This window comes from Macrotis lagotis, chromosome X (genome assembly GCF_037893015.1).
Source record: "Macrotis lagotis isolate mMagLag1 chromosome X, bilby.v1.9.chrom.fasta, whole genome shotgun sequence".
Classification (NCBI taxonomy): domain Eukaryota; kingdom Metazoa; phylum Chordata; class Mammalia; order Peramelemorphia; family Peramelidae; genus Macrotis; species Macrotis lagotis.
In genome coordinates, this window is record NC_133666.1 from 690,146,393 (window position 1) to 690,171,548 (window position 25,156).

A 25,156-nucleotide genomic window follows, 5' to 3' on the forward strand; every position below is an offset into this window, starting at 1 on the left:
TTCCTGAAGGTGGGGATCAGGGATGGATACAGCTGTGGGAAACGGGCTCCATTCCCGACTCCTGTCCTGCACGCCACCCCTCCATCTGCTCAGTTCCCCCCCAAACTTCCATCCTCTTTGGGAGGGCCCTGCTATCTCTTAGGCTTCCCTGGAATGGGGGTGACCCCAAGACCTTGCTTTCTGGATCCACCCGTGCTCCCAGAGCTGGTGTCAGGCTGGGTCTCTCTGCTGCCTTCTTCCCACCCCCAAATTTCCTGTTACCCCCTCTTACTCTCCTCCTTTGTCCACTGCTCACCCCCAACCTTTCCGGCCGATGTATGGTGCTCTCTGTATTTCCTGTGCCTCTAACTCTCAGGAAGGCCTATCTTAGGAGCAGCACCTGGGCCACATGCCCTTTCTTCTGTTATTATTACTGATAGTATTATTCTTTTGACCAAAATTACAGATTTCCTAAGTCTAAAAAATTCCCTCCACTGATACAAGTTAGCACCTACTCAGCAGCTTAGGTCTTTTTTTTTTCTTAGCAGCTTATGACTTAAGAGTTACCTGGGTCTCTGGAAGGTGCAATTACATAGTTAGGGTCATATAACCAGTATGGAATAGAGATAAGCCTGGATAAAGTGGATAAAGCACCAGCCCTGGAGTCAGGAGGACCCAAATTCAAATCCAGCCTCAGACACTTAATAATTACCTAGTGGTGTGACCTTGGGCAAGTCACTTAACCCCACTGTCTTGCAAAAAACAAAACAATAATCTGGACCACAGGGCTTCCCTGCCCCTGAGGCTCAAGAGCTCTCTAGCCAATACTTCATGTTGCCTCTAAGAATTATTATTCTTTTATTCTATTTTAATGTAACAATTCCCAGTAAAAATCACAGGATCATAGTTTTAAAGCTAGAAGGCAATTATCTAGACCAACCCTCTGATTTTATAGATGAGGCACAGTGGGCAGAGCAACAGCCCTGAAGTCAGGAGGATCTGAGTTCAAAACAGACTTCAGGGGCGGTTCAGGTGGCACAGTGGATAGAGCACCGGCCTTGGAGTCAGGAGAACCCGAGTTCAAAACCAGCCTCAGACACTTAATAATGACCTAGCTGTGTGGCTCTGGGCATGTCACTTAACCCCACTGCCTGGCAAAAAAAAAACACCTAAAAAAAACAGGTTTCATACTCTTCCTGTGTGACCTTGGGCAAGTCACTTAACACATCCAGGGCCATCTCTAGTCATCCTGATTCCTATCTGGTCACGGACCCAGATGGCTCTGGAGGAGAAAGTGAGGCTGGGGACTTAGCACAGCCCCCACCTCACTCCACTCCAATTCATGTGCCTGTCATGACATCACCCGATGGTATGGTCTTCTTTGAGAACAAAGACAAACATCATCATCATCATCATCATCATCATCATCAAAAAGATGTTAAGGTGACTCGTCCAGTGTCACACAGACCTAGTAACAGAAATTGAACCCAGTTCCTCCTGACCCTGAAACCCCTCTCAGCCACACTGCCTCAATGATAATAGCCATATAATCATTTCCTAATCTTGAAGATGTGAATAATTGTTACTGAATGATATTGAAATCTCTCTTACTTGTAAAGAGTGACTTGAGATCCCTTTGTAAAGGGCCTTTTGAAAGGGGGCAGGGAGGAATGATTATGGCCAATTTACAATGTCATGGCAGCCCGGAGAGGGGGAAACAAATTGTCCCAGGATCCTCAGTGAATGAGTTGTAGAACCAAGCCTCCCTCTGCTGTATTTCCCATCCATGGCTCTCTCTCCCTTTCCTAATAACTTCTCCAACTACTTCCATCTCCCAATCACCCCCTCCCCAACGTGCCTGATAGGTACCAGGGACCCTGGCCCATGCCTGTCCACCTGCCGCATGCACCTTATCCCCCGCCTGTGCCCAGCCTGCTGCTCCCCAGGAGGGCTGATGGAAGGGGGAGGCATGACAGGAGTGCATGGGCTTTGTGGGGAGGAGTCCTGGGAGGAACAATAATCCTCATCCCTGGCGCTTTGAAGGTTTCCAAATCACTCTTCCTACAATGACTCTGTAAGGCAGTTTGAAGATGATTAGACCCATTTCACAGTGGAAGAAACTGAGGGTCAGAAAAGTCAGAAGTAGACCCAGAACTCCAAACCAGGTCTAGCGTGTCAGTCTTTGGAGGTAATTAGGACCAAATAGGAGATAAGAGGCTACCTCGGGAAGGTGGGACGTGATCTGATTAGCTTGACCTGAGTGGATCCCTTTGATTTATTTCACCCTATCGCCATCACCTCCTCAATCTTGAGAGTGACCCAAGGGAGGCAGCCCTTCCAGCCTTCCAACCATGGCCAAGGCAAAGGAAGGCCTTATTGCTAATTCCCTATTCCCAGTTGGCTGAAACTGCCCTTTGGGAAACTCATCTGCTTCCTGGTCTCCCTTGGACCATAGATCACCCCAATAAGAATGAGAGACCCCAATAGAGTGACTTGTCCCAGTGACCCTTAGGGACCTCTCTGGGACCCTTCTGGGGACAGTCGCTCAAGATTCAGGTTCATAGATTTAGAGCTAGGAGGAATCTTAGAGACCATGGAGTTCAACCCAGTCATTTTACATATGAGAAATCTAAGCCCCGGGAGAGGGAAGTGACTGCCCAGAGTGACAGCTTCCTGAAGCAGGATTCCAACTCGACGGGTCTTCCCAAGTTCACATCTTGAGGAAAGGAGAATGAAGCGACAATCAGGCCCCAAGAGTAGAGATCTGATGGAGTAAGACCTGGTACCTCTCCCACTAGGAAAGAGCTGCAAAAAAAGTCTCCGAGGGGTGGGTAGGTGGATTCCTGGTCTCCTGGGCAACGACCAAACATCCAACAATGCCACCTGGTGGCCAAGGTCGTCCTTACACAGAGCTGGAGAGTGGTCAGACTCCAACCAGAAGGGGCCTTATAGAGCAGCCCAGGCCTGCCCCTTCCTTTTACAAAGAAGGAAACTGAGGCCCAGGGAGGGAGAATTGACTTGCTTCGGGCCACACAGAGGGTTCATGGAGTGAAGAACTCCCCAGAAACCGGCCTCCCCGGAGGCTCTCCTTTTACTGTTGTGTGAGATACTGGTAATGCGCTTTACAGTAGGTGACTAATAAATGCTTGCTTCTCTACTGTCCCCAGCAAAGCAATGGAAAGAGCTCTGACTCTAGAGCCTGAAGACCTGGTTCAAATCCCTGTTCTCTTGCTTGATCATAGATGAGTCACTTCTGTCAGCCTCAGTTTCCTCAGCTGTAATTACAAGCATAGATTCATCTTTTTAGAGACGGAAGGCCATCTAATCCAACCCTTCCTCCCCATTTTACAGAGGTCCTTTCCAGCTCTAATCTTTGAATCTAGAACCCTCGCTGTGTGACTTTGGACAAGTCACTTCCCCTCTGGAGAATTTTGGCTCTGTACCTGTGGCTTCCCTGGGCCTCAGTTTCCTACTCTCTAGAATGGAGGTCTCTCCTGCTTTGGGACAGCCTTCCTTGTTCAATAGATGTTTTTCCAGTCATCCAGTCTGAATCTGTCCCTTTGCCCCCTCCCCTGCATTGCTCCTAGCTCTGCTCCCCCGCCACCAGCTCCAGGGCCACCTGATGCCTTTCTGATACTTTGGCCTGGACCTTGCTAGTCTTTGCCAATGTATCCCCAATATAAATGGATCTGGGATAGAACTCAGGATCAGCTACAAAGCATCTCCCCCATTAGAATTTATGAGTATGGTTTTGAGGGGCTCATCAGGTCTGCTTGTCTTCCTGTGCCCCCTTCCACACCCTGCCCAGGCCCTCTGCCCACCTGTCTGTGCATCAGTCCCTGGGCTGTGGCAGAATGCTGAGGGAGCCTGCCAGGGGTGCATGGCCTTGGATGAAGTGGGGGGGGGGCAGGCCGGGCTTTGCCAGTCTCTTTCCCTCCTCCATTTCTGACCCATCCTTAGCCTGGAATGGAACCGACCCCTCCCCCAGCCTGGAGACCCCCTTCACGGCTGTATCTGTCTCTTTCCTCCACAGGGGGAGGGTTTGCACCAACTACGCGAGGCTTTGAAGATTTTAGCAGAAAGGGTTTTAATCTTGGAAACAATGATTGGGCTCTATGGTGAGTAGAGACAGACAGACTGACAAATGGCCTGCTCAGTGCAGGACAGGTGGAGGGAGAGAGGGGTGCCCAGGCTCCCTGGCCTCTGCCACTAGTGCATATCTCGAGGTCCAAAGTGAGGCACGGACCTGTCCTAAGGCAGAGCCCTGCCCAAGGGACCAGCGCGTGAACAAAGGGAGGGGAGCCTGCCCATGCCGGCTGTGACTGGACCTACCCTGGCCCCTCTATCTGTTGGACTGAATGACTGAAGGGTCTCAAAGATAACAGGCCAGACCCCAGGGCACTAGGTTTGTGGAGGTCATAGGACCAAATCCTGGAGCTTTGTGGGGGATGGATGGAACAAGAGCCTCTGGGTTCTTCTGAGCAATAGGGTCAGATGCTGGAGCTGCAGGGCTTTGTGGGTGATGGACCTGGAGCATTTTAGAATTTTATAAGTGATAGAGTCAGATCCTCGAGCTACAGGGCTTTGTGGATGACAGAAACAGAACCCACTACTCAAGAATTGTATAAGTAACAGCCAGATTCTGAAGCTGCGGGGTTTTATGGGTCATAGTTCTAGAGCCCACTACTCTAAAATTTTGTAAGTGATAGAGCCGGATTCTAGAGCTGCAGGGCTTGGTGGGTGATAGACCTGGAGCTGATTATTCTAGACTCTTGTGATAAAGCCAGACACTTAGAGCTGCAGGGCTTTGTGCATGACAGAAACAGCGTCTACTGCTCTTGATTTTTATGACTGACAGAACCCAATACTGGAGCTTCCAAGTTTTGTGGGCAATAGAGACAGTTCTTGGTGGTACAGGACTTTTTGGATGGATGGTAATGTGGTAGAGCCCAGTCTGAGGAAGGACCAGTGGGCTGAGAGATGACAGGAAATCTTGCTGGCCCTAAATGGATGCTAACAGCAGTCGTCTCCATGGAACCCCACAAGCCACCAAGTGCTTTCCAGACATGTTGTGGGTGCCGTTTTGGCCACCCTTTTTCAGACAAGGCTCGGGGCAGGGGGAATCACTCGTCCAGGGCCTCCCAGCTAGTGTCTGAGACCCCAGGGGGCTGGATTCCAAGGCATGTCAAATGCCAGATTCCTTCTTCCAAAGTGCCTGCCCTCAGACACATAGTAATTGCCTTGGCCTTAAGCAAGCCACTTAACCCCATTTGCCTTGCAAAACCCAAAGTGCCTGCTCTGAGGGACTCTAGACTGAAAGTCTGCCTTGGAGGGCCCCAGGGTCCCACGGGGTACCGAGGTCTCTCTCTAAGGGCTCTGGACCCATCTCCCGGCAGAATCTCCTCCAGCCTTAGGCAGACACCCCCAACAGTACAGGATTCCCAGGAGGCACCTCACTCATCAGGCTCCCACCAACCCAGGGAGCAGCATCAGTGTCATCCTACCCCATCTCCACAGCTTCACGGTTTCCCAGCTGCATCCACCACAGGTGGCGAGAGCAGGGATCCCTGACCCCTTGGACCCTTGGGGAAAGATGAGGCTCAGACTGAAGTCAAGGTGGTGTGCCAGCGGCAGAGGCAGGATTGACCCGTGGGCTCGCTCAGCTGAAGCCCCGCCGGCCTGCACGGCCACCTGCCGGTGCCCACCCCGTCCAGCATCAGGGGCCTGCCCGAGTGTCGGGGCCTCCCCATCTCCTTTCCCCACCCCTGCAGAGGCCAGAGAGCCAGGATGAATTCGCACTCTCTGCTCTTCTCAATCTCCCATTAGGCCATTAGCTTACAAACCTTCCTACAGCAGCAGCAGGCTCAGCTGGAGCTCCTGGCCAGACGGGTCACCCTGCTGGAAGCCATCATCTGGCCAGGTAACCGAGGAGAGGCTGCCTCCCACCCAGGGGCCAGGGGGGCAAGGGAGGGCCGAGGGGAGGGCCAAAGAGGCCCCCCCACTGGGAGAGCCTGCTGCAGGGAGGCTTAGGGAGAACACAGGAGAGGAAGATGGCCCAGAGGAGCCCTGGCTGACCTGGGAGGGGAGTGGGGGCTTCAGAGTGGAGGAGGAGTCAGAACAGGGGAGGTCGGAGCTGGGAGGGGTGTCAGAACACAGGTCAGAGGTCAGAGCTAGGAGGGGTCTTAGAACACAATGTCACCCTAGCATTCATTAAGATCAGAAGAGGAGATAGAACCCATGGCCCCAGGGTCCTTGAGAGCCAGATAATCCAACTCCCCACAGGCAGATATGAAGAATCCTCTGGAATGGTTTGAATTCTTGCCTTGCCTCCTGGAGGGAGCCTCCCAGCTAGGCAGGAGCCAGGAGATGAGGGGCTGGGCAGGGGAGACACCCCCTCCTCCACCTGTGGGGGCAGATCCTCCCCTATCTGTCCTGGCTTCTCGACTTGGCTCCATCCTGAGAGAACTTTCCAGAGGGGCCCCTGGGTGAACACCCCGGGGAGGTGACAGCCTCTTTGGGGCACAGACTTTCTCCTTTAAGTTTGGTCTCCGATTAGAGGATAAAAAGAAGTTGCTGCATCCCCAGGAGTCAAGGGCCTTCCATGGCCCCCAACTTAAAGATTTTTGAAAAAGCCCTCCTCACCACAGCCTCCTAGTGATGAGGAGTCTGGAAAATTCTTTTCTGGGCCACCCAAAGGGAAGGAGGCCCAAGGCTTCCAGGGATTCTGAGGCCTGGGAGGGTCTCCTGCTGTCGGACTCCAGAGATACCGTTTCTAGGCCAGCGGGTGGGACTCCTGCCCCTTCAACTTCCTGTGCTAAGGCCTCTCCCACTGCCTTAAGCACCAACATTCTCAGTTCTACAAAAGCAGTGGTTTTTTCCCCCATTTTACAAGTGAGGAAACTGAGGCTATGAGGTCAAAGGATGATGACCTTGGTCACAGGGTCAGAGGCTTGTCACTGAACAGGACTTGGAGGCCATCGAGTCCAGTCCCTCATTTTATAGAGAAGTAAACTGAGGCGCAGAGGGTTGCTTGCCCACTGGCCAGCAGCAACTCGACATTCTGGTCTGGCATTTTTCTCTCGCTCCTTGTGAGGCCTCAGAGCTGGAAGTCTTCATCAGGAGCTGGACAAAGGGGGGTCCTCCCAGTCAATCCCAGAGACCCCCAGCCAGCCCCCCATCCCTCTCCAAGGGGCAGGCTGGGATGGGGGGGGCCCTCCTGCCAACCAAATCCCTCCTTGACAGATGAGCCCAAGCCCAGTTAAATCGATGGGTTCCAGAAGGCCCCTGGGAGGGGACACACTCAGTCCAGAAGTCTGGACTTATGGCACAGGTGAGTCAACCGAGTCTGGACCCTGAATGGCTCCTCCTGAGAGGCCCAAGCCTGGTTATGGAGATGCTGAGACTCTAATCCCAGACTCTCAGACCTAGAAAACTTCATGGTAGGACAGGATCCCTCCAGACCAGTTGCCTCGTGATGGGGTCCTCGGGGCTCCCGGGGCCTGCCATCTAGTTCCTGAGGACATTTGTCCTGTCCCTGCCTCTCCTGCCAGTCCTTCCCTTCTCCCCACTTCCCCCAATGGCTGGCCCTGGGCCATTTGGACCAGGGTCTGGGAGAGGGAACTGTCCACACTCTCCTATCCCAGAGGAGAAGCCTGATGCCCCAGGGGGCCGGAGGCAGGGCCAGGTCATTAGTGGTCTCTGCACCTCTCCAGCAAAGACAAGCCCACAAAGTGGGGCTTCAGCCCAGAGCAGGCCTGTTGGGGAGCTATTCTCCTGTCCCTATAAAAGGGGAGGGGGACATTTGCTCTGCTGTTGACTTTGAGAAGTAGATAAGAGAAGGATGGAAATAGAAGCAGAAACAGTGAGAAAAGGGGGAGCCAGGCCCTTATAAGCTGGCAACCCCAGGAGAATCCTTTGGAATCCCCTCAGATGGCTTGCCAACAGCAGGGCTTTGAGATCCTTAAAGGTTCCACTCCCACCAACCTCTGGTCTTGGACCTGGCAGAGGTCAGCTTGCCACCCCCTCCCCGGGTCTCTCCTCCCCAGGATGCTTCTCCTGCACCGGAAGTGACCCACTGGGAGACCCTCCCTGATAATGGCCCCGGGGCCTGGGCTGGAGTAACCCCATCTCTCTTGCCTTCCTCTGGCAGAACCAGACCTGGGTTCTGGGGCAGGGCCCCCCAACGCCGCAGCCACTGGCTTTCCTCGGGGCAAACGAGCAGGAGGATCAGCCACTTACCGGATCGTGTCCCGTCTACTGGCCCAGGGCAGTGAGGACCAGAAGGACTGAGCCTGGGCTGCTTGGCCACCAAGCCCCCTTCCCACAATGGACTTCTTCCAGGCTCTTGCCTCCCCCACCCCAGCCTGGTCCCCAGGGCTGAGCAATGTATTTATTGGAGTGAGAGAGCTGCCCCTTGGAGACTACAGCCAAACCATCCCCCTGGTCATCTGGGGAGGGGGGCCAGGCTTCCTGGAGGTGGCTCCGAGTTGGGGGATGGGCCTCTCCCCTCCCATATCCTCTGCCTAGGGGGTCTACGAGAGGTCCTGCGCAGAGGGTCTGTGAGGAGACAGGATGCCCCCCCACATGAATGGGCCTCCATTCACATCTAAATTGGGGGGTCTCAAAAGTTAGAAAGTACCTTCTTGGAGCAGATTGGTGCCATAGGCATGCATTTCCTCTAGCTTCTCCCCACCATCTTCACTTTACAGGGGAAGAAACTGAGGCCCAGAAGTCAGGGGCACATGGGATCATAGATTCTAAGCTAGGATGACCATACAGGTTATCTGGTCTGACTCCCCCCAGAAAAGAGAAGTGACTCATCCACAGTCACCAGGCAGATGCCCAGGCCCAACTCCACATCCAACTACTTCTGGGGGGGGGGGGGGTAAGGGAGAATGGATGGGGCCCCAGGGACCATCTGAGGGTGTGAGGAAGTCCCCAAGGAGCCTGCTGAAGCCCCACCCAAGGGACCTCCTCACCTACAGCTGGAATGGCCCTCAGAGGTCACCAGAGCCCCTCTCCGAACCCCCCCACTGAGGCAGATGAGTAAGCAGGCTGAGGCTTCTCCTTCCCCAAAACGGGGTGTTACCCTCCCTCTCAGTCCCCCCATTTGGTATTTGTGCTGCTATATTTCCCCAAAAACTGTAAGGTCAAGTGCCAACATCCTTTGACAGGAGGGGAGAGGCAGGGCAAGGGGGTGGTGTCTGACTGGGGGGGCCCCTCCTCGGAGGTCGGTGAGCCCCAGCCTCCCAGACATTGCAGCCTGCTCCTGGGGTGCCTGGGGTAAGCAGCTGGGAGAGAGGGGCAGCAGCTAGCCATGAGAAGCTGGGGGAACTGGCAATAAAGGTCCCTCCCCCTGCATTTGGTGGTCCTGCGGTGGATGGGTGGAGGGAGGGGTGCTGCTGGCAGGGTGGGCTCTCCACCATGGCTTGGGGGTTGGGGAAAGAAGCAGAACGGGCCCCAGGATTCCCACTGCCAACCCTGGCCCTGAAGGCCCTGGGGGAGCTGTCCCAAAGTGGGAGCTGGGGCTAGGGCGTCCTAGGGGCGTCCCAGGGGCGTCCCAGAGTGGCTCCAGGCATCCTCCCTCCCTCGGGGGTTCCTCAGAGTCCTGTTTGCCAGGTTTTCTGTCTGGTCTTGAACCTGACTCCTAGGCTTGCTCCACCGTGTTCTCTTGGCCTCAGACTTTGGGGGGGGGGGTCTCTCTTGTTCTCACAGCCTGGCCTGGCAGTGTTCCTGTCCAACTTTCTCTGGCTCCTTAACTGACAGGAGGCCTGGAAAGGAGGCCAGATTTGGAGTCAGGGGTTCAAGTCCAGGCCCTGCTACTTTCTACCTTAGGGAGGATGCATAAGGGACGCAGGATCTCGCTGTAAAACCAGTTCTGATGCTCTGATGTCCCCTCAGCTCGAAGCCCAGGGTCCAATGACAGCGCCAGAGATGTAATGAAGGCGCGCCCAAGGGGCCAGAGTCTACAGAGCTCTTGGGGACTCAATTCCAGACTTCCCGGTGGGAAGGGTGCTCACCCACCCACCTCCTGGCCCCCCAAGCTCCACCTCCAGAAACCCAGACTTCTTTAAATAGATTTATTTGATAGGAGAGAGAGAGAGAGAGAGAGAGAGAGAGAGAGAGAGAGAGAGTGTGTGTGTGTGTGTGTGTGTGTTTGTATGTCTCTGTGTGTGTGTGTGTGTGTGTTGCTGGGAGCTGATCGGGATGACCACTGGCATAGTGTGACTCCACCCCTCAAGCACTGCCCTCTGTTCTCACTCCAGTGCAGACATCCGGGGCTTCTCCTTAGGGCCTGGCAGGCTCCTGTCTCTGGGAAGGTGGAAGGGTGCCCTCCCTGGGAGGCTCACTTTTGCCTGCTGGGGTCACTTGGGCGGCATCACCCACCTGTCCCTCCACTAGAAGGGAGACAGCCCCTTCCACACGGCCTGTGGCTGCCAGTGCAACCACTGCCTGCTCCATGGAGAATCCCATGCGCTCCAGCTGTTGTAGCCTGCAGAGAAGAGTCTATGTGGTTTCTAAGACTCCCGGGCTCCCCGCCCAGCCCGGGATCCCGGCAGCCGTGCCACTGCCACCTTACCTTAGGGAGGAGACGGATGACTTGGACAACTTCAGCTCCTCGGGGGCCCTCGAGGACTGGTCCTGGAGTGAGGCTTGGATGGCAGCCTGCAGCAGCTCATCATTCCCAGCATCTCCCTGGCTCCAGAGGAGGGTCTCCAGAGGGAGGCCAGGGGCATCCCACAATGGAGCCCCTTCAAAGATGGCAGCATCAAACAAGGAGGGCCCGGCCCCCAGGCCGGCAGAGGTGGAGGCTGTGTCCCGGGTGGAAGACCAGAGTCCTGGTGCCAAACTCCCCACAGGTCCGGGATCTGGATGTCTGCAGGAGGAAAAGCCCAGTTACCATGGGAGGCTGAGCCTCTGCCCCCGCCCAGGCACCAACCCAGGGCCTCACCTCAGTCCCGCAGGGTGGATGAGGGGCAGCTCCAGCGGGCTGCCCGGGGCCGGAATGAAGCATAGCAGGCAGCTCCCCTCCAGCACCCTGCAGACCCCCGCCTTCTGGAGGGCTTGGAGCCGGCGCTCAGAGAGGTCCAGTCGGCGGAAGACCCCAGCAGAGTCTGTGGCAGTCCCCCATGGGGCAGGGGTGGGGGTGACCAGTCAAGGTAAAACTCACCAGGAGGTGCGGGAACCCTCGTCTCCCACCCACCCCCTTGCCTCCCTGCTCCCTAGACTCCTCTCCCTTTAGCACACTGGTCCGGAAGAACTGGAACGATGAACCCCCTGCTTGGTCTTCCCTGCCCCAAAGACCCCTCTCCAGCCCTCCAGTGCCCCACCCTCTGGATGTTCCTTCCCCAACATTGACTCGAGGTTCCCCCATCTCCTGTCCTCCTCAGACCATGGACCCAGACCGCAGGCATGATGTTCCTACTAGCCCCGCCTCCCCCAGGTTCTGGGCCCTGAGCCGATGTCCACCAAAAGATACAGGCCAGGCCAGTGAGGAGGCCACAGAGCTGCAGGAGGAATGGGGGCTCGGAGCTCACGAGATGCATCAGGGCCAGCAGCAGCAGGGGGGGGACCACCCCCCCAGGAAGCCTGGGCCGGCTCCGGTGCTGGGCCGCCAACAGGGCCAGGTGGATGGGCGTGTAGCCGCAGCCCCTGCTCCCGGCCCCGGGCACCCCGAGGCCGGCCAGGAGCAAGTAGAACAGCCCCGTGGCCAGGGTGCCCAGGAATGAGACATGGACGTAGCGCACGGTGCCCAGGTGGCTCTCCTGGTACCAGCCCAGGGTGGGGAAGAGGAGTAGGCTCAGCAAGAGGGCTGGGAGGGCCGTGTGGCCCAGTGGGAATGTCAGCAGCCGGTGCACTGAAGGGACAGGAGGTAAAGAGGTCAGGTCAGGAGGCCCCAGCAGCCCAGGGCAACGGCCCTCACCAACTAGTGGCAATTATGAAGCGCCTATTGTGTACCGGGACCAGGCTTGGACCATACCCCCCCTTCTCAAGAAGCTTCCAGTCTGTTGGAAAGAGCCCACATACCCTTATATCAGTATGTGCAAACGATCAGCAGTATTTATTGAGCACTTACTGTGTACCAAGCACTAGGTGAACAAAGTTCAAAAATGGAACAATTTCCCTTCTGAAGATGCTTCCAGCTCACTGGGAGGAGACAACGCACCTGATAGAGATGTGCTCGATCAGCAGCACTTATTAAGCACCTCCTGTATACCAGGTGCTTTGCCAGGGGTTGGAGTCACACAAGCTGAAACACTAGATATAATCTGGGCTTTAAAGCTTGTTACAAATCGTATCTCATTTAGCCCGGGCAACTCTGACAGTTAGGGCTCTAATTATCTCAAATTATCCCCGTTTTACAACTTGCCCGGAGTCTGAAGCCGGATCTGAACCCAGGTTCCCTGGCTTCCAGGCCCAGAGTTCCATCACCCTGCTACCTAAACAACCCTGGCTCTCCAACCGGGAAGACAAAGGGTACATACAAGGTGTGACCAGAGAGAGAGAACAGATCGCTGGTAATTAAATACAGAGGCTGCCACAGTGTTGGGGTCAGGAAGACTCCTCTTCCTAAATTCAAACTTGGCTTTAGATGTGAGACCCTGGGCAAGTCACGTCATTGCCTGCCTCAGTTTCCTCATCTGTAAAATGATCAGAGAAGGAAATGATAAACCACCCCAGAGTCTCTGCCAAGAAGACTCTGAATGAGGTTATGAATAGTCAGACATGACTGAAATGACTGAACAACAATTAAAATACAGAGTAGTCTGAGGAGGGAGGGCACCAGTAAGTGAAGGGAATCAGGGCTGGGAAGGGAGTGCATTACACAGGGGATGGCCAATACAAAAGATTGGAGGTGGGAGATAGGGGACTACTGAGCCAGCCTGGGGAAGGGGAGATTCAGAGGCTGGCCTGGGGCTGCAAAGGGAGTGAAACCATTCAGGAGAATCCCTCTGACAGCCGGTGGAAGAGGGATCTACACAAGGCTAATGAACAGCAGAGGCAGAGATGAGGCCTCAGACATCAAGTGGGGGGCCGAGTGAAGGAATGAAAGAATGGATGGATGGATGGATGGATGGAAGGAAGGATGGATGGATGGACCTACAGGACAGGTCTATCCTGTAGATATATTATCCACAGGGGGTCATTCATATCAAAAATATTAACTCAATGACCCTCTCCCCCAAAAACACAGCATTTTCTCCTCTTAGTCTTTGATTCATGCTGTGTCCAAAAACCAAAAAATCAGTCTCCAAGCTAGAGGGGACCCCAGACACCCATGTGCCTAAGCAGCTTCTCTCAGCTATCCTTGACAAGCTTGAGTTCCTCCAGAGATGGGGAGCTCACCCCCTCTCTCAGCAACTCTTTCCTCTTTGGGACAGCAATCCTGGAAGGGGGGCTGCTGCCACATCCCAGCTCTGAGACCCTGGGCTAATCACTTCTCTCCCACAGCTATACAACCCTCTAAGACTCTAAATCAAGAAGATGGGTGCTGACTTGCACATCATCACAATTTGCCCTTCACAGTGGCCCCCTCCCAGCCTTGGCATTGCCACCACTAGTATCCCTCTGGGTGACATCTCTCCCAGTTGGCTCTCTTTCAAGCTATGCATCCCCAGTTCCTTCAACTGATCCTCCCAGGCTATGATCTCCCAGGACCATCAATATGACCCAGAAGAGAACCTGGAGACCCTCTGGCCCATGTCCCTCATATTTACAAATGAAGAAACAGAGGTCCAGATCTGCCCACAGTCACATTGCCCATCTGTGACAGAAGTCCTCAGCCTCTGACTATCAGTCCAATTCTCCCACCTCCTGAAACCCTTCACCTTTTCTGATAGCTTTCTTCTAGCCTGGTCCAAGCCCCTTTAACACCTGGGCTGGACCAGGGAGGTGCCATTGGCCTTCATTCCCATTGGGTGACACCTGTCTAGGTTATAACCCACTGACAGCCCCTTGGTCCAGGGACTGAAGTTCATCCCACACCATTCTCCCATCCAAGCTCTGGATATTTTCCTTAAGCCAGGCACAGGTCTGACTCACCCACCTTACTCCTCAAACCCACGTCCTGGCCTCCTTGAAGCTCAGCTCAAATACCACTTTCTAACATTCCAATCCCTTCAACCCCACCCCCATTACCTTTCATCTACTCTGGATAAATCTTGTCCAGACCCAGGAACTTACATTAGAATGTAAGCTCCTGGAGGGCAGGGGTCTATTTTTCTCTTTCTGGCATTTTGTAGAGAAACAGGTATATTGTAAGTTTAACAAATTTACTTTTAATTGACTGACAAAGTGAAAGGATGTCTCTCCTTTCTATTAACAATTGGGAAACTGTACTTTGTAGAGAATTTTCTTTGGGAGTTAGTCAGCAAGTGTCCATTGTGTCAAGGTATTGGTGGTTTTAAAAAAAAGTCAAATAAAATATATACTTTAAAAATAATTTGTGTCTTTCCAAGGCCAGATCAATTTTTAATAAAACACATTTGCTAGAATAAAAACAAAATCAAGGGAAAAAATTTAAAAGGCAGGATTGAACTAGTACAAAAATATTCTTAGCAGCCCTGTTTGTGGTGGCAAAGAATTGGAAATTAAGTGACTATCCTTCAACTGGGGAATGGCTTAGCAAACTGTGGGATATGTATGTCATGGGACACTATTGTTCTATTAGAAACCAGGAGGGATGGGATTTCAGGGAAGCCTGGAGGGATCTGCATGAACTGATGCTGAGTGAGATGAGCAGAACCAGAAGAACACTGTACACCCTAACAGCAACATGGGGGTGATGTTCAACCTTGATGGACTCACTCATTCCATCAGTGCAATAATCAGGGACAATTTGGGGCTCTCTGTGATGGAGAATACCATCTGTATCCAGAGAAACAACTGTGGAGTTTGAACAAAGACCAAAGACTATTACCTTCAATTTAAAAAAAAAAATGTTATCTTACTATGTAATTTTACTATCTTATACTTCATGTTTCTTCCTTAAGGATCTGATTTTTCTCTCATCACATTCAACTGGGATCAATGTATAACATGGAAACAATGTAAAGACTAACAGACTGCCTTCTGGGGGGGGGGGGGGCAGGGGAGTGATTAGGGGAAAAATTGTAAAACTCAAATAAAATATTTCTAGAAAAGGCAGGATGAAGGGGGAGGTACTTCCCAAATTCAAATGATATTATAAAGATAAAATACTCAAAATAATTTTCTATTGGTTAAAAAGTTGAGCTGTCAACCAATGGAACAGACCAGACATGGGAAAATTAGAAATAATGTCTTTAAGTAATTCAGTGTTTGATAGAGTGAGAAAACAAACAATTTAGGAAAGAATTTCCTATTTAATAAGAACATCCAAAAAGTAATAACCAGAGATAACTGGAAATCAATCTGGTAAAAATTAAGCCAAGACCAACATCTTGGACCATATTCCAAGAACTAATTTAAAAGGATAGTTGACCAGGATAACAATGATCATAACCATGAAAAAAACTTAGAAGATAAGCACATCCTAGTTCTTTCACAGCTATGGGAAGATCTATTCTTTTTTTTTTTTAATTTTTATTTAAGGCAAGGGGGTTAATTGACTTGCCCAAGGTCACATCCTGACTCCAGGGCTGGTGCTCTATTCACTGTGCCACCCTGCTGCCCCTAGGGAAGATTTATTTTTTTTTCCAAGACAATGGGGTTAAGTAGCTTGCCCAAGGCCACACAGGAAGATCTATTCTTAACCAGGGATGGAGGCAGTTACTAACACTACAAAGAAATAACTTCTGGGGGTGCTAGGTGGGGCAGTAGATAGAGTACTGGCCTTAGAGTCAGGAGTACCTGGGTTCAAATCCAACCTCAGACACTTAATAATGACCTAGCTGTGTGGCCTTGGGCAAGCCACTTAACTCCCATTGCCTTAGAAAATCTAAATAAAAATAATAACTTCTGAAGCAACAAAATCAATGAATCTAAGATGAAAGAAACAATCAAATAGAAAAAAAAACTTATTTGCCTCAAATTTCTCAGATAAGAATTTGAGGTCTAAGATATATAGACAACTAACAAAAAATAGGCAAGACCAAGAGCCATTCCTCAATAAATAAGTAGAGAAAGGATATGAATGGTCCTCAAAAGAATTACAAACTATTAATAATCAATCATTTAAAAAATGTTCCAAATCACAAAAAATTAGAGAAATGCACATTTTTTAAAAAACCCTGAGGTTTCATCTCATAACCAGAAAAATGACAAAGATGATAAAAGATGGGAATAGTCCACGGTGGAAGTGTTGAGGAAAGACAACTGTACTGTTGATGGGACTGTGAATTAATATAACCCTTCTGGAAAAGAAGTTGGAATTAAGCAAAAAAAGTGGCTAAAATATTCATATCCTTAATCCAGAAATAACGCTTCTAGGTCTACACACCAAAGAAGTCATTAACAAAAAGGGTTACATAATACACCAAAATATTTATAGTTATACTTTTCGTAGTATCCAAGGATGAGAAACAAAAGCTGATGTCCAGCAACAGGAAATGACTAAATAACTGGTACATAAATGCAATGGGCAGCTAGGTGACACAGTGGATAGAGCACAGTGTCAGGAGTCAGGAAGACTCATCTTCTGAGTTCAAATCTAGCCTCAGACACTAGCTGGGTGACCCTGGGCAAGTCACTTCACCTTCTTTGCCTCAGTTTCCCATCTGTAAAATGAGATGGGGAAAAAAATTGCAAAAGCTACTCCAATATGTCTGCCAAAACTCCATGTGGCTTCATGAAGAAGTTGGACATAATGGAACATAATGCATTACTGGGTTGGCATAAATGAGTATAATAAATACAGAGAAACTTGGAAGATTCACATGATCTGATGCAAAGTGAAATAAATGGAGCCAAGAAAACAATATACAAAATGACTACAACAATTTAAACAGAAAGAATGACCACATACAAAATAAAAAAATTTTGCAAAATTACAAAGACAAATGGCTTCAAAAGAGAGATCTAAGAAGTTCCTTCTCCCCAGCCCTTTATGGAAGGAGAAGTATACAAGGGTTGAATACTGCTTATATTATGAGATTTGTTCAATGTTTTGGTCAGTTTGGGTGTTTTTTTCTCTTCTTTCTTTAAATAATAAATAGTCGGGGGTGGCTAGGTGGCACAATGGATTGAGCACCAGCCCTGGAATCAGGAGGACCTGGGTTCAAATCTGACCTCAGATACTTAATAATTACCTAACTGTGTGGCCTTAGGCAAGCCACTTAACTCCCATTTGCCTTGCAAAAAAAAATAATAATAAATAGTCCTCTGGGATGGGGCAAAGAAAGGATATGGGAAGAAATGTCAGTGATGTAATAACCAGTGAAATCAAATATTTTTTTTTATTTTAAAGAGCTATGAAAAGACATTCCCACCCTACTGGTTTGCAAAGGCAGATGATATGAAAGTGTGAATGTACTATCAGATTTTTGTGTGTAGATGGATGGAGTTTCCTTTTCTTTGGTTTAATTTTTTTCTTTGTTATATGGCACAGCTCTCTGGAAGAAGGGAGAAATTTTGGAAATCAATTTTTTGCCTCAATTTTTAAAAAGGAAATCAGAGGAAGCTAGGTGGCAGAGTGGATAGAGTACCAGCCCTGGAGTCAAGAGGACCTGAGTTCAACTTTGGCCTCAGACGCTTAATAATTGCCTAGCTGTGTGACCTTGGGCAAGTCATTTAATCCCATTGCCTAAATAAAAAAGAAAATCAATGTGGCAAAATCACAAACAAAGTAGCAAATGCAGTTGAAAAACAGAAGGAGGTGAGGGATGAGGTGGGGAAACTTTGCAACAAGTTTCTCTGACAAAGGTCTCATATCCAAATATAGGCTGCTAGGTGCTCTATTATACATAGAGCACTGGCCTTGGATTTAGGAGGATGGGAGTTCGAATCCAGCCTCAGATACTTGCCACTTATTAGCTGTGTGACTTTGGATGAGTCACTTAACCCTGACTGCCTCCCATCTCCAGGCATCCTGATTCATCTCTGGCCATCAGACCCAGATGGTTCCAGAGGAGGGGAGGAGTCAGGAGTCCTCTCCTCTCCAGAGGAGAAAGTGAGGCTGGTGACCTAGCACAGCCACCTCTCCCTCAAATCCAATACATGTGCATTCAGGGTATCAGCTCCCCGATGCCATGGTCTGCTTTGAAAATAAAGGGCAAGGGGGGGGCGGCTAGGTGACATAATGGATAAAGCACCAGCCCTGGAGTCAGGAGTCCCTGGGTTCAAATCCAGTCTCAGACACTAATAATTACCTAGATGTGTGGCCTTGGGCAAGTCACTTAACCCCATTTGCCTTGCCAAAATCTAAAAAAAAAAAAGAAAGAAAAGAAAAGAAAGGGCAAACATTATTCTAAGAATCATTCCCCATGGATAGAAGGTCAAAGGAAATCCTAGGCAGTTTCCAAAAGAAGAAATCCAAGCTATCAACAACCATATGAAAAATGCCTTAAATCACTTAGAGGAATGCCAATTAAATCAATTTTTGAGGATCTACCTCAAACCTATCAGTCTGGCAGAATTGGTAAAAGAGAAAAATGACAAATCCCTGAGGGGCTGTGAGGAAATGGGTACATTATTGGTAGAGCTGTTAACTGGTCCAGTCAGTCTGGAAAACAGTTTGGAACCATGCCTCCCCCAAAGCCATTAAACTGCACCTACTAATAACCAGTCATTAAACATGCCACCAAAAGGCTGTTCATGGGCAGTTATCCTGACGTCTGTCCTGCCACTGGACTTTGATGACTCTGGAAGAGAGAGTGAGGCCAAGAATGTCATTCAACTCTGCCTCATTTAAATCGATTCACTCCCAAACCTAGATATCACCCCATGACGTCACAGATCCACTTTAAAATAAAGGACAGGGGCAGCTAGGTGGCACAGTGGATAGAGCATCAGCCCTGGAGTCAAGAGGACCTGAATTCAAATTCGGCCTCAGAAACTTAATAATTGCCTAGCTGTGTGACCTTGGGCAAGTCATTTAACCCCACTGCCTTAAATTCAATAAAAGAAAAGAAAAAGAAAGTAAAGGACACAGCAACTTGGTCTATCCCCCAAAGAAATTAAACGGCTCATATGTACAAAACTATCAAAGCTGCTCTTTTTTGTGATAGCCAAAAATTGGAAAAGTGCCTGGGATGTTCTCCCTTCTGACTCCTGACTCCTGACCTCCCTGGCTCCCTTTACATCCCAACTAAAATCCCATCTTTTCCTTCCCCAACACCTGTTAATTCTAGTGCCTTCTAATTCTTTCCCACCTATCCTGTACAGAGCTTGTTCTGTATATATTTGTCAACACATTGCCTCCTTTATTAGACTGTAAGTTCATCAAGGGCAGGAACTGTGGTTTGCCTTTTTTTGCATCCCAATTAACACAGAAGTACATAAGTAGGCACTTAGACGCTTATTGATTATGGATAAGAAAGAGCAAAATAGACCATTCCAGAGCAAAAGATGCTATGATCGGACAGAGAGAGAAGCAGGAAGAATTAGGAAAACAATTTGTCCAATGCCCACATTACAAAGAAAATTGGCTTTGAAAGACTCTAGATCTCTGATCACTGCAATGATAAAGCATGAGTCTAGACGTGCCACCCACCTCCTGCCAGAAAAAGACATATTTTTGGATATCACTAATTCAGGAATGCATTTGGCTGAACTATACAACTATGTCCTGAAGGGATTTGTTTCTCAGAGTGCCATTTTAAAATTTTTTTCCTCAATTAGAGAAGCAATAGCAGGGATAGATTAATTTTTAAAATACCTGTTACTTGAAAAATAAAAATCATTTTTTTAAATAACAAACTTGACCCCCCCCAAAAAAGATAGATATGAAATTGCAAACTCTCCCAACTCTTTTGCAGAATAGTACACATGGTCAAATTGTCAACGTATTGAGCAGCTTTGATGAGGATTTTTTTTTAATCTTTTTCTTCTTTTTTTCCTTAAAAAATTAAAAATTTTAAAAATACTTTAAAAATATACTTCATTAATTAAAGGATGGCTCTTGGGAACAGGGAGAGAAGGGATACAGGGGGATATCTACGTGATGTTTAAAAAAGAGAAGCTACTTAAAAAATTAAAAGTTGCATCATCTGTTTTCTTCTCCATTTATTAAGGGATGGCTCTTGGGAATGGGGAGGGAAGAGATAACAGGGGATATCTAAGTGATGTTTAAAAAAGAGAGAAGCTACTTAAAAAAATTAAAAGTTGCATTATAGGCTACATTATCTACTTCCTTCTTAAGACAGTTCTGGGAGTAAAAGCTAGGATGGCAGGTTGTCCTTAGGGGCCAATTCAGTTCAGCTTTAGACTGAATGGACCTGGGCTGAGTTTTTGGTTTTTCTGGCTGAAAGCAACCCTATCTCTTGGCGGTCATTGTGACTGCCTCTAATGGATTCCCACAACCCACCCAATTCCCTGGTGTGTCTCTTCTAAGAGCCTGTGTTCTGAGAAAACAAATCACCATCCTGGTAAGAACTGTGTGCAAAGTAAAAGTCAAGAGGCCCTGAGGAAGGGCCAAGGAGTATTTCTATAAACAGATGAGTTTAGAAGATCCTGTGACATGCAGACACAGTTGTATAATGAACCAGAACCTGAGTTCAAATTTTATCGTTACTATTTATTATCTAGCTTCCTCCTCTGTAAAACAAGGGGAAGGACTAAATGTTCTCTAAAGTCCAGAGCTGGAGCCTGTGTAGCTTTTCCTGCATCTCTGGTTCTTGAGCTTAATTCAACTCCACGTGAAAAATGAGTATTAAACAGAAAAGAAAAACGGTAGTTTTAATTTATAATTTTATATTTTATTTTTATATTTTGTAATTATAGCCTTTAATAATTTTTATATTATTTTATATTGCTTTTTATTATATAACATTATATATTATTTATATTTAATTTCTATTTATTTTATATTTATAAAAACAAGGCTATTTTTAATCTGAACTCCACTAATATATGAATGTGGGTAACAAATTTCAGTTTTCTGGTACATGTTGCTTCCTCCCATTCAGTAGAACCTGTTCCCTTTTTTTTTAAATACTCAGAGGCTGCTTAGCACCCAGAAGGTATTTGTTTTATCAATGCAAAAAAAAAAATAACCCAAGGCATAATTAATGAATGAAAGGAAAAAATTATATGAAATATATCACTTCCAGAAGGAAGACAACTAAAATTACATGTTATATTTAATTTCCTCTGTAATAAGTAAACAGCTAATCTGATTTAACAAGAGAGGAAAATCAAATTGTTCATATCAAAAATGAAAAAGGAGAAGTCACAACTGAAGAAAAATAAAGGAAATTATTTGAAATTATTTTGCCCAGTTACAAGCTAGCCAAACTGATAGCATACAGGAAATGGATGATTATTTAACAAAACTAATACCAGAAATGAAAAAAATTATAAGATACTCAAGATGGAAAAAAACTTAAGGACCTGATGAATTTATAGTAGTTTTTTAGGGGTTTTTTGTAAAGCAAATGAGGTTAAGTGGCTTGCCCATGGCCACACAGCTAGATAATTATTAAGTGTCTGAGGCTAGATTTGAACTCAGGCACTCCTGACTCTGGGGCCAGTGGTCTGCTCACTGCGCCACCTAGCAGCCCCCTGATGAATTTATAAGTGAATTCTATCAGATAGTCAAAACAAACAGTTTGCAATGATATGAAAAGATCCTCTCTCTATAATATACAGGTATAGTCTTGATGCTTAAACAAGGAGAGATAAAGGAAAAAAACCCCAGCATAGACCAATAGATCTAATGAACTTTGATACAAAGAACATAGATGCAAAAATCCTAAAGAAAGTTTGGCATGTGGGTTCAGCAACATAGAAGAAATTTACAATATGAATGTTGAATTTGTACCAGAAATGCAGGGATGGTTTAACATAAAGAAGATTATAAACATAAAACTTCTTTATTTTATCAGCCAAACACTAAAAAAGTTTTTTGACAAATTGAACATCTTTTTCTATGAAAAACTCTAGAAAGAGGGCAGCTAGGTGGCACAGTGAATAGAGCACCAGCCCTGGAGTCAGGAGAACTTAGATGTGTGACCTTGTGCAAGTCACTTAACCCCACTGCCTTGCAAAAGAAATAAATGACAACAAAAAAAAATACACCTCTAGAGAGCATAAGAATAAATAGACCTTACCTTAATATAACAAAAAATATCCATCTAAAACCAAGAGCAAAAAATAAATCAATGTTAAGTGCCTACTATGAGAGGAATTGTGTACTAAGTGCTAGGGGTACAAAAAGAGGCAAACTTTAGTCCCTGTCCATCAGTAGCTTACAGTCTAATTGGGGAGGAGGGAGACAACATACAAACAATTCTATATAAAGCGAGCTAGATACAGAGAAGAGAAGAAAAGTTAGTAGAATTAAGGTTGGGAGGGGCAGCTAGGTGGCACAGTGGATAAAGCATGGGCCCTGGAGTCTGGAGAGCCTGGGTTCAAATCCAGCTTCAAACACTAAATAATTACCTAGTTGTGTGACCTTGGACAAGTCTCTTAACCCCATTGCCTTGCAAAAACTAAAAAAAAAAAATTAAGGTTGGGGAAGGCATCCAGAAAAAAGGCAGACTTTTAGTTGTGACTTAAAGGAAACTGGGATGTCAATAAAATAAAGTTGATAGAAATGGTACATAATAAAGAAAAGTTAGAAACCTTTCCATTAAGATCTAGGGTAAAATGTATGCATGTTTGTATGTATCTACACATACAAATATGTTTTGCGTCTATATTTTACTGAGTCTAAATATACTTAGAATGAATAATGTACAATTTTTTATGTAAAAAATATATATATACATATAATATTTATATGGACAAACATATTCATACCAGTTCCTTCTAGTGGTGGCAAAGAACTGGAAACTAAAGAAGTGATCATCAATCAGGGTTCGGCCAAACAAATTGTGGTCTATGAATGTGGTGAAATATTACTGCGCCACTGTGTTACTAGAAAAATGAAAATAATTTTTTTTAAATAACAAACTTGAGGGTGGCTAGGTGGATAGAGCACCGGCCCTGGAGTCAGGAGTACCCGAGTTCAAATCCAGCCTCAGACACTTAATAACTACCCAGCTGTGTGGCCTTGGGCAAGCTACTTAACCCCATTGCCTTACAAAAATCTAAAAAAAAAAACCTAAATAACAAACTTGATCCCCCCAAAAAAAGGATATGAAAATGCAAACTTTCTCAACTCTTTTGCAGAGAAGGGAGTTCATATGTATAGGACATAGTACACATGGACAAATTGTTAATGAATTGAGTAGCTTTGATGAGGGTTTTTTAACCTTTTTCTTCTTTTGTTCCTTAAAAAATTTAAAATTTAAAGAAATTTTAAGAGTATTCTTCATCTCATCATATTCACCTTAGATCAATGTATACTATGGGAATGACGTAAAGACTAACAAACTGCCTGCTGTGGGGGGGGGAGGGAAGCAAGATTGGGGCAAAAATTGTAAAACTCAAAATAAATAAAACCTTTCTAAAATTTAAAAAAAAAAGGAATATTGTTCATTATAAAGGATGGCTCTTGGGGAAATGGAGAAAACCTCCATGAACTGATACAGAAAGAGGAAAAAAACGAGTTATCCAATGACATTTTAAAGAAGGTCAACTCAGAGACTAGGACTTTGATCACTGAGTAGATAAAACATGAGTCTAGACTAGAGGAATGAAGATGAAACGCCACAACATCCTCGGCAGGGGGTGATGGGCTTCAAATACAAAGAGACCTTCACTTTCAGGTATGGCAAAGGCCAGAATTTGTTTGGCTGGCCTATCCATGCTTATGTGAGATTCTATTTCTGGGAGTTTGGGGCTGCTGTGAAGAGGGGCAGAATACATGTGAAAATAAATTTTCAAAAACATGTATATGTACATGATTTCCCCGGTGGAATATAATAAGCTCCTTGACGACAGGAACTATGCGGTTTTTGTCTTTGGCTCCCTAACAACTAGCACAGGGTCTGGCACCAAGATTTGCCAAATTTAATTGAATATCACAGTTGAGACAAGCCAGGCGCACAGGCCAGGGCTCTTGACTCTTTTGTTCCTCTATATCCTGTACCATTCTCTCCAAGGAGGGCCCTGGACCCCCGGGGAAGCCTCTCCCCACCTAAAAGGAAAGCAAAGTTCTCACCCTGCCAATGTCCAAGCAGCAGGTCTAGATCCAGGGCCAAGCTGGGGCCGGCCCCCAGCACCCACAGACAGCAGAGCAGCAGCAGCAGAAGGGAGGAGGCCAGGGGCAGCCCCCGGCCCATGGGGTTCGCAGGGGCCTGGCGTTCTTTTCTGGGGGCCATGGCTCCCAGAACCGGACTTCGGCGGGGCCGGCCGGGCACTTCAGGGCCAAGGAGATCCCGGGGCTGGCGGCTAGGAGCAAAGAAAACAGAAGCTCTCAGTGTCGGAGAGGTGGGCATCCCTCCAACCAGAAGGAGCGGGCCTGGGGCCTCACAGAGAAGTCAGAAGGCTCTACACTGTATGTGTGGCCACGTGCACGTACAGGTGCGAGGCCTGCGAGGTCCTGGTCCTGGGCCCCAGGCCTGGAATGGCCTGGCCGGCCAAGGGGCCCGGCCCGGCCCGGCCCCGCCAGCTAGAGGAAGCCCCAGGCCCAGACACAGGGCAGGGCCCCAGGCTCCGCCCAACAAGCAGCTATCTCATACAATTTATATACCATGATTTCATACAATTTATAATATAAACAATTATTTTATACAATTTCTAATACAATGATTTCACACAAATAATTGCTTTATAGCAAACCCTTATTTCGGGTTCAAGAGAAATCTCCAGGGCTTCGGCTCGGCCCCCCCATTCTAAGGGGAGCAGGGGGCCCTCAGCGCTGGCCCCCAAGAAGCTCAAGAAGGGGGGGGGTTGGGGCCTCCCGCAAACAGCACAGGAGGCATGTGGGGTGCCGGGGGCTGGGGGAGACGAGGGGGGCGGGAGGGGCCCCCAAACACGCCGCCCTCCCCCCAACACGGGGGGTCAAAATAGGGAAAAAGATCTGGGCCCCGCGGGGGCTGCCCTCACCCCGAAGCTAGTCCCGGGGGCCCCCGCCCCGCCCCCACACAGCCGCCATCTTGCCAGGCCGCCCGCGGGGGGGGGAGGCTCCGGGCTCGGCTCCGGGGAGCGTCTG

The 25,156-nt window shown here is 48.2% G+C and overlaps 2 protein-coding genes across 5 annotated transcripts in view; one reads left to right on the top strand and one right to left on the bottom strand.

Moving 5' to 3' along the window:
• The window catches only part of EMID1 (EMI domain containing 1), a 54,484-nt gene extending 45,128 nt beyond the window's left edge, over positions 1-9,356 (top strand). The window contains exons 14-15 of one of the 3 annotated variants that reach the window (XM_074206252.1): positions 4,013-4,097; positions 8,129-8,366. In XM_074206252.1, the coding sequence (XP_074062353.1) occupies positions 4,013-4,097; positions 8,129-8,268 (225 nt within the window). In that variant the 3' untranslated portion in view covers positions 8,269-8,366. Of the gene's footprint in view, positions 1-4,012; positions 4,098-5,805; positions 5,900-8,128 lie in introns of all 3 variants that reach the window. The other 2 variants (XM_074206251.1, XM_074206250.1) reach the window with 2 other exon arrangements.
• RHBDD3 (rhomboid domain containing 3) lies at positions 349-25,156 on the bottom strand. Of its 2 annotated transcripts, none has more exons than XM_074206254.1 (6): positions 25,051-25,156; positions 24,164-24,393; positions 11,459-11,836; positions 10,931-11,093; positions 10,559-10,855; positions 349-3,254 (listed from the first exon to the last, which is right to left on the bottom strand). In XM_074206254.1, exons 2-6 carry the CDS (start codon positions 24,321-24,323, stop codon positions 3,251-3,253), a joined length of 1,002 nt encoding a protein of 333 aa, XP_074062355.1. In that variant the 5' UTR covers positions 24,324-24,393; positions 25,051-25,156; the 3' UTR covers positions 349-3,250. The 2 variants fall into 2 exon arrangements, with proteins under 2 accessions (XP_074062355.1, XP_074062354.1); XM_074206253.1 differs by lacking the exon at positions 349-3,254 and adding an exon at positions 3,274-10,471.

What these genes read in the sequence shown, in the direction of transcription:
- RHBDD3 (XM_074206253.1), bottom strand. Translation starts at nt 24,323, where the DNA reads ATGGCCCCCAGAAAAGAACGCCAGGCCCCTGCGAACCCCATGGGCCGG. An exon ending in ATCCACCCTGCGGGACTGAG is followed by an intron (nt 10,856 to 10,930) that starts GTGAGGCCCTGG and finishes TTCCTCCTGCAG; the next exon opens with ACATCCAGATCCCGGACCTG. An exon ending in TCATCCGTCTCCTCCCTAAG is followed by an intron (nt 10,472 to 10,558) that starts GTAAGGTGGCAG and finishes TCTTCTCTGCAG; the next exon opens with GCTACAACAGCTGGAGCGCA.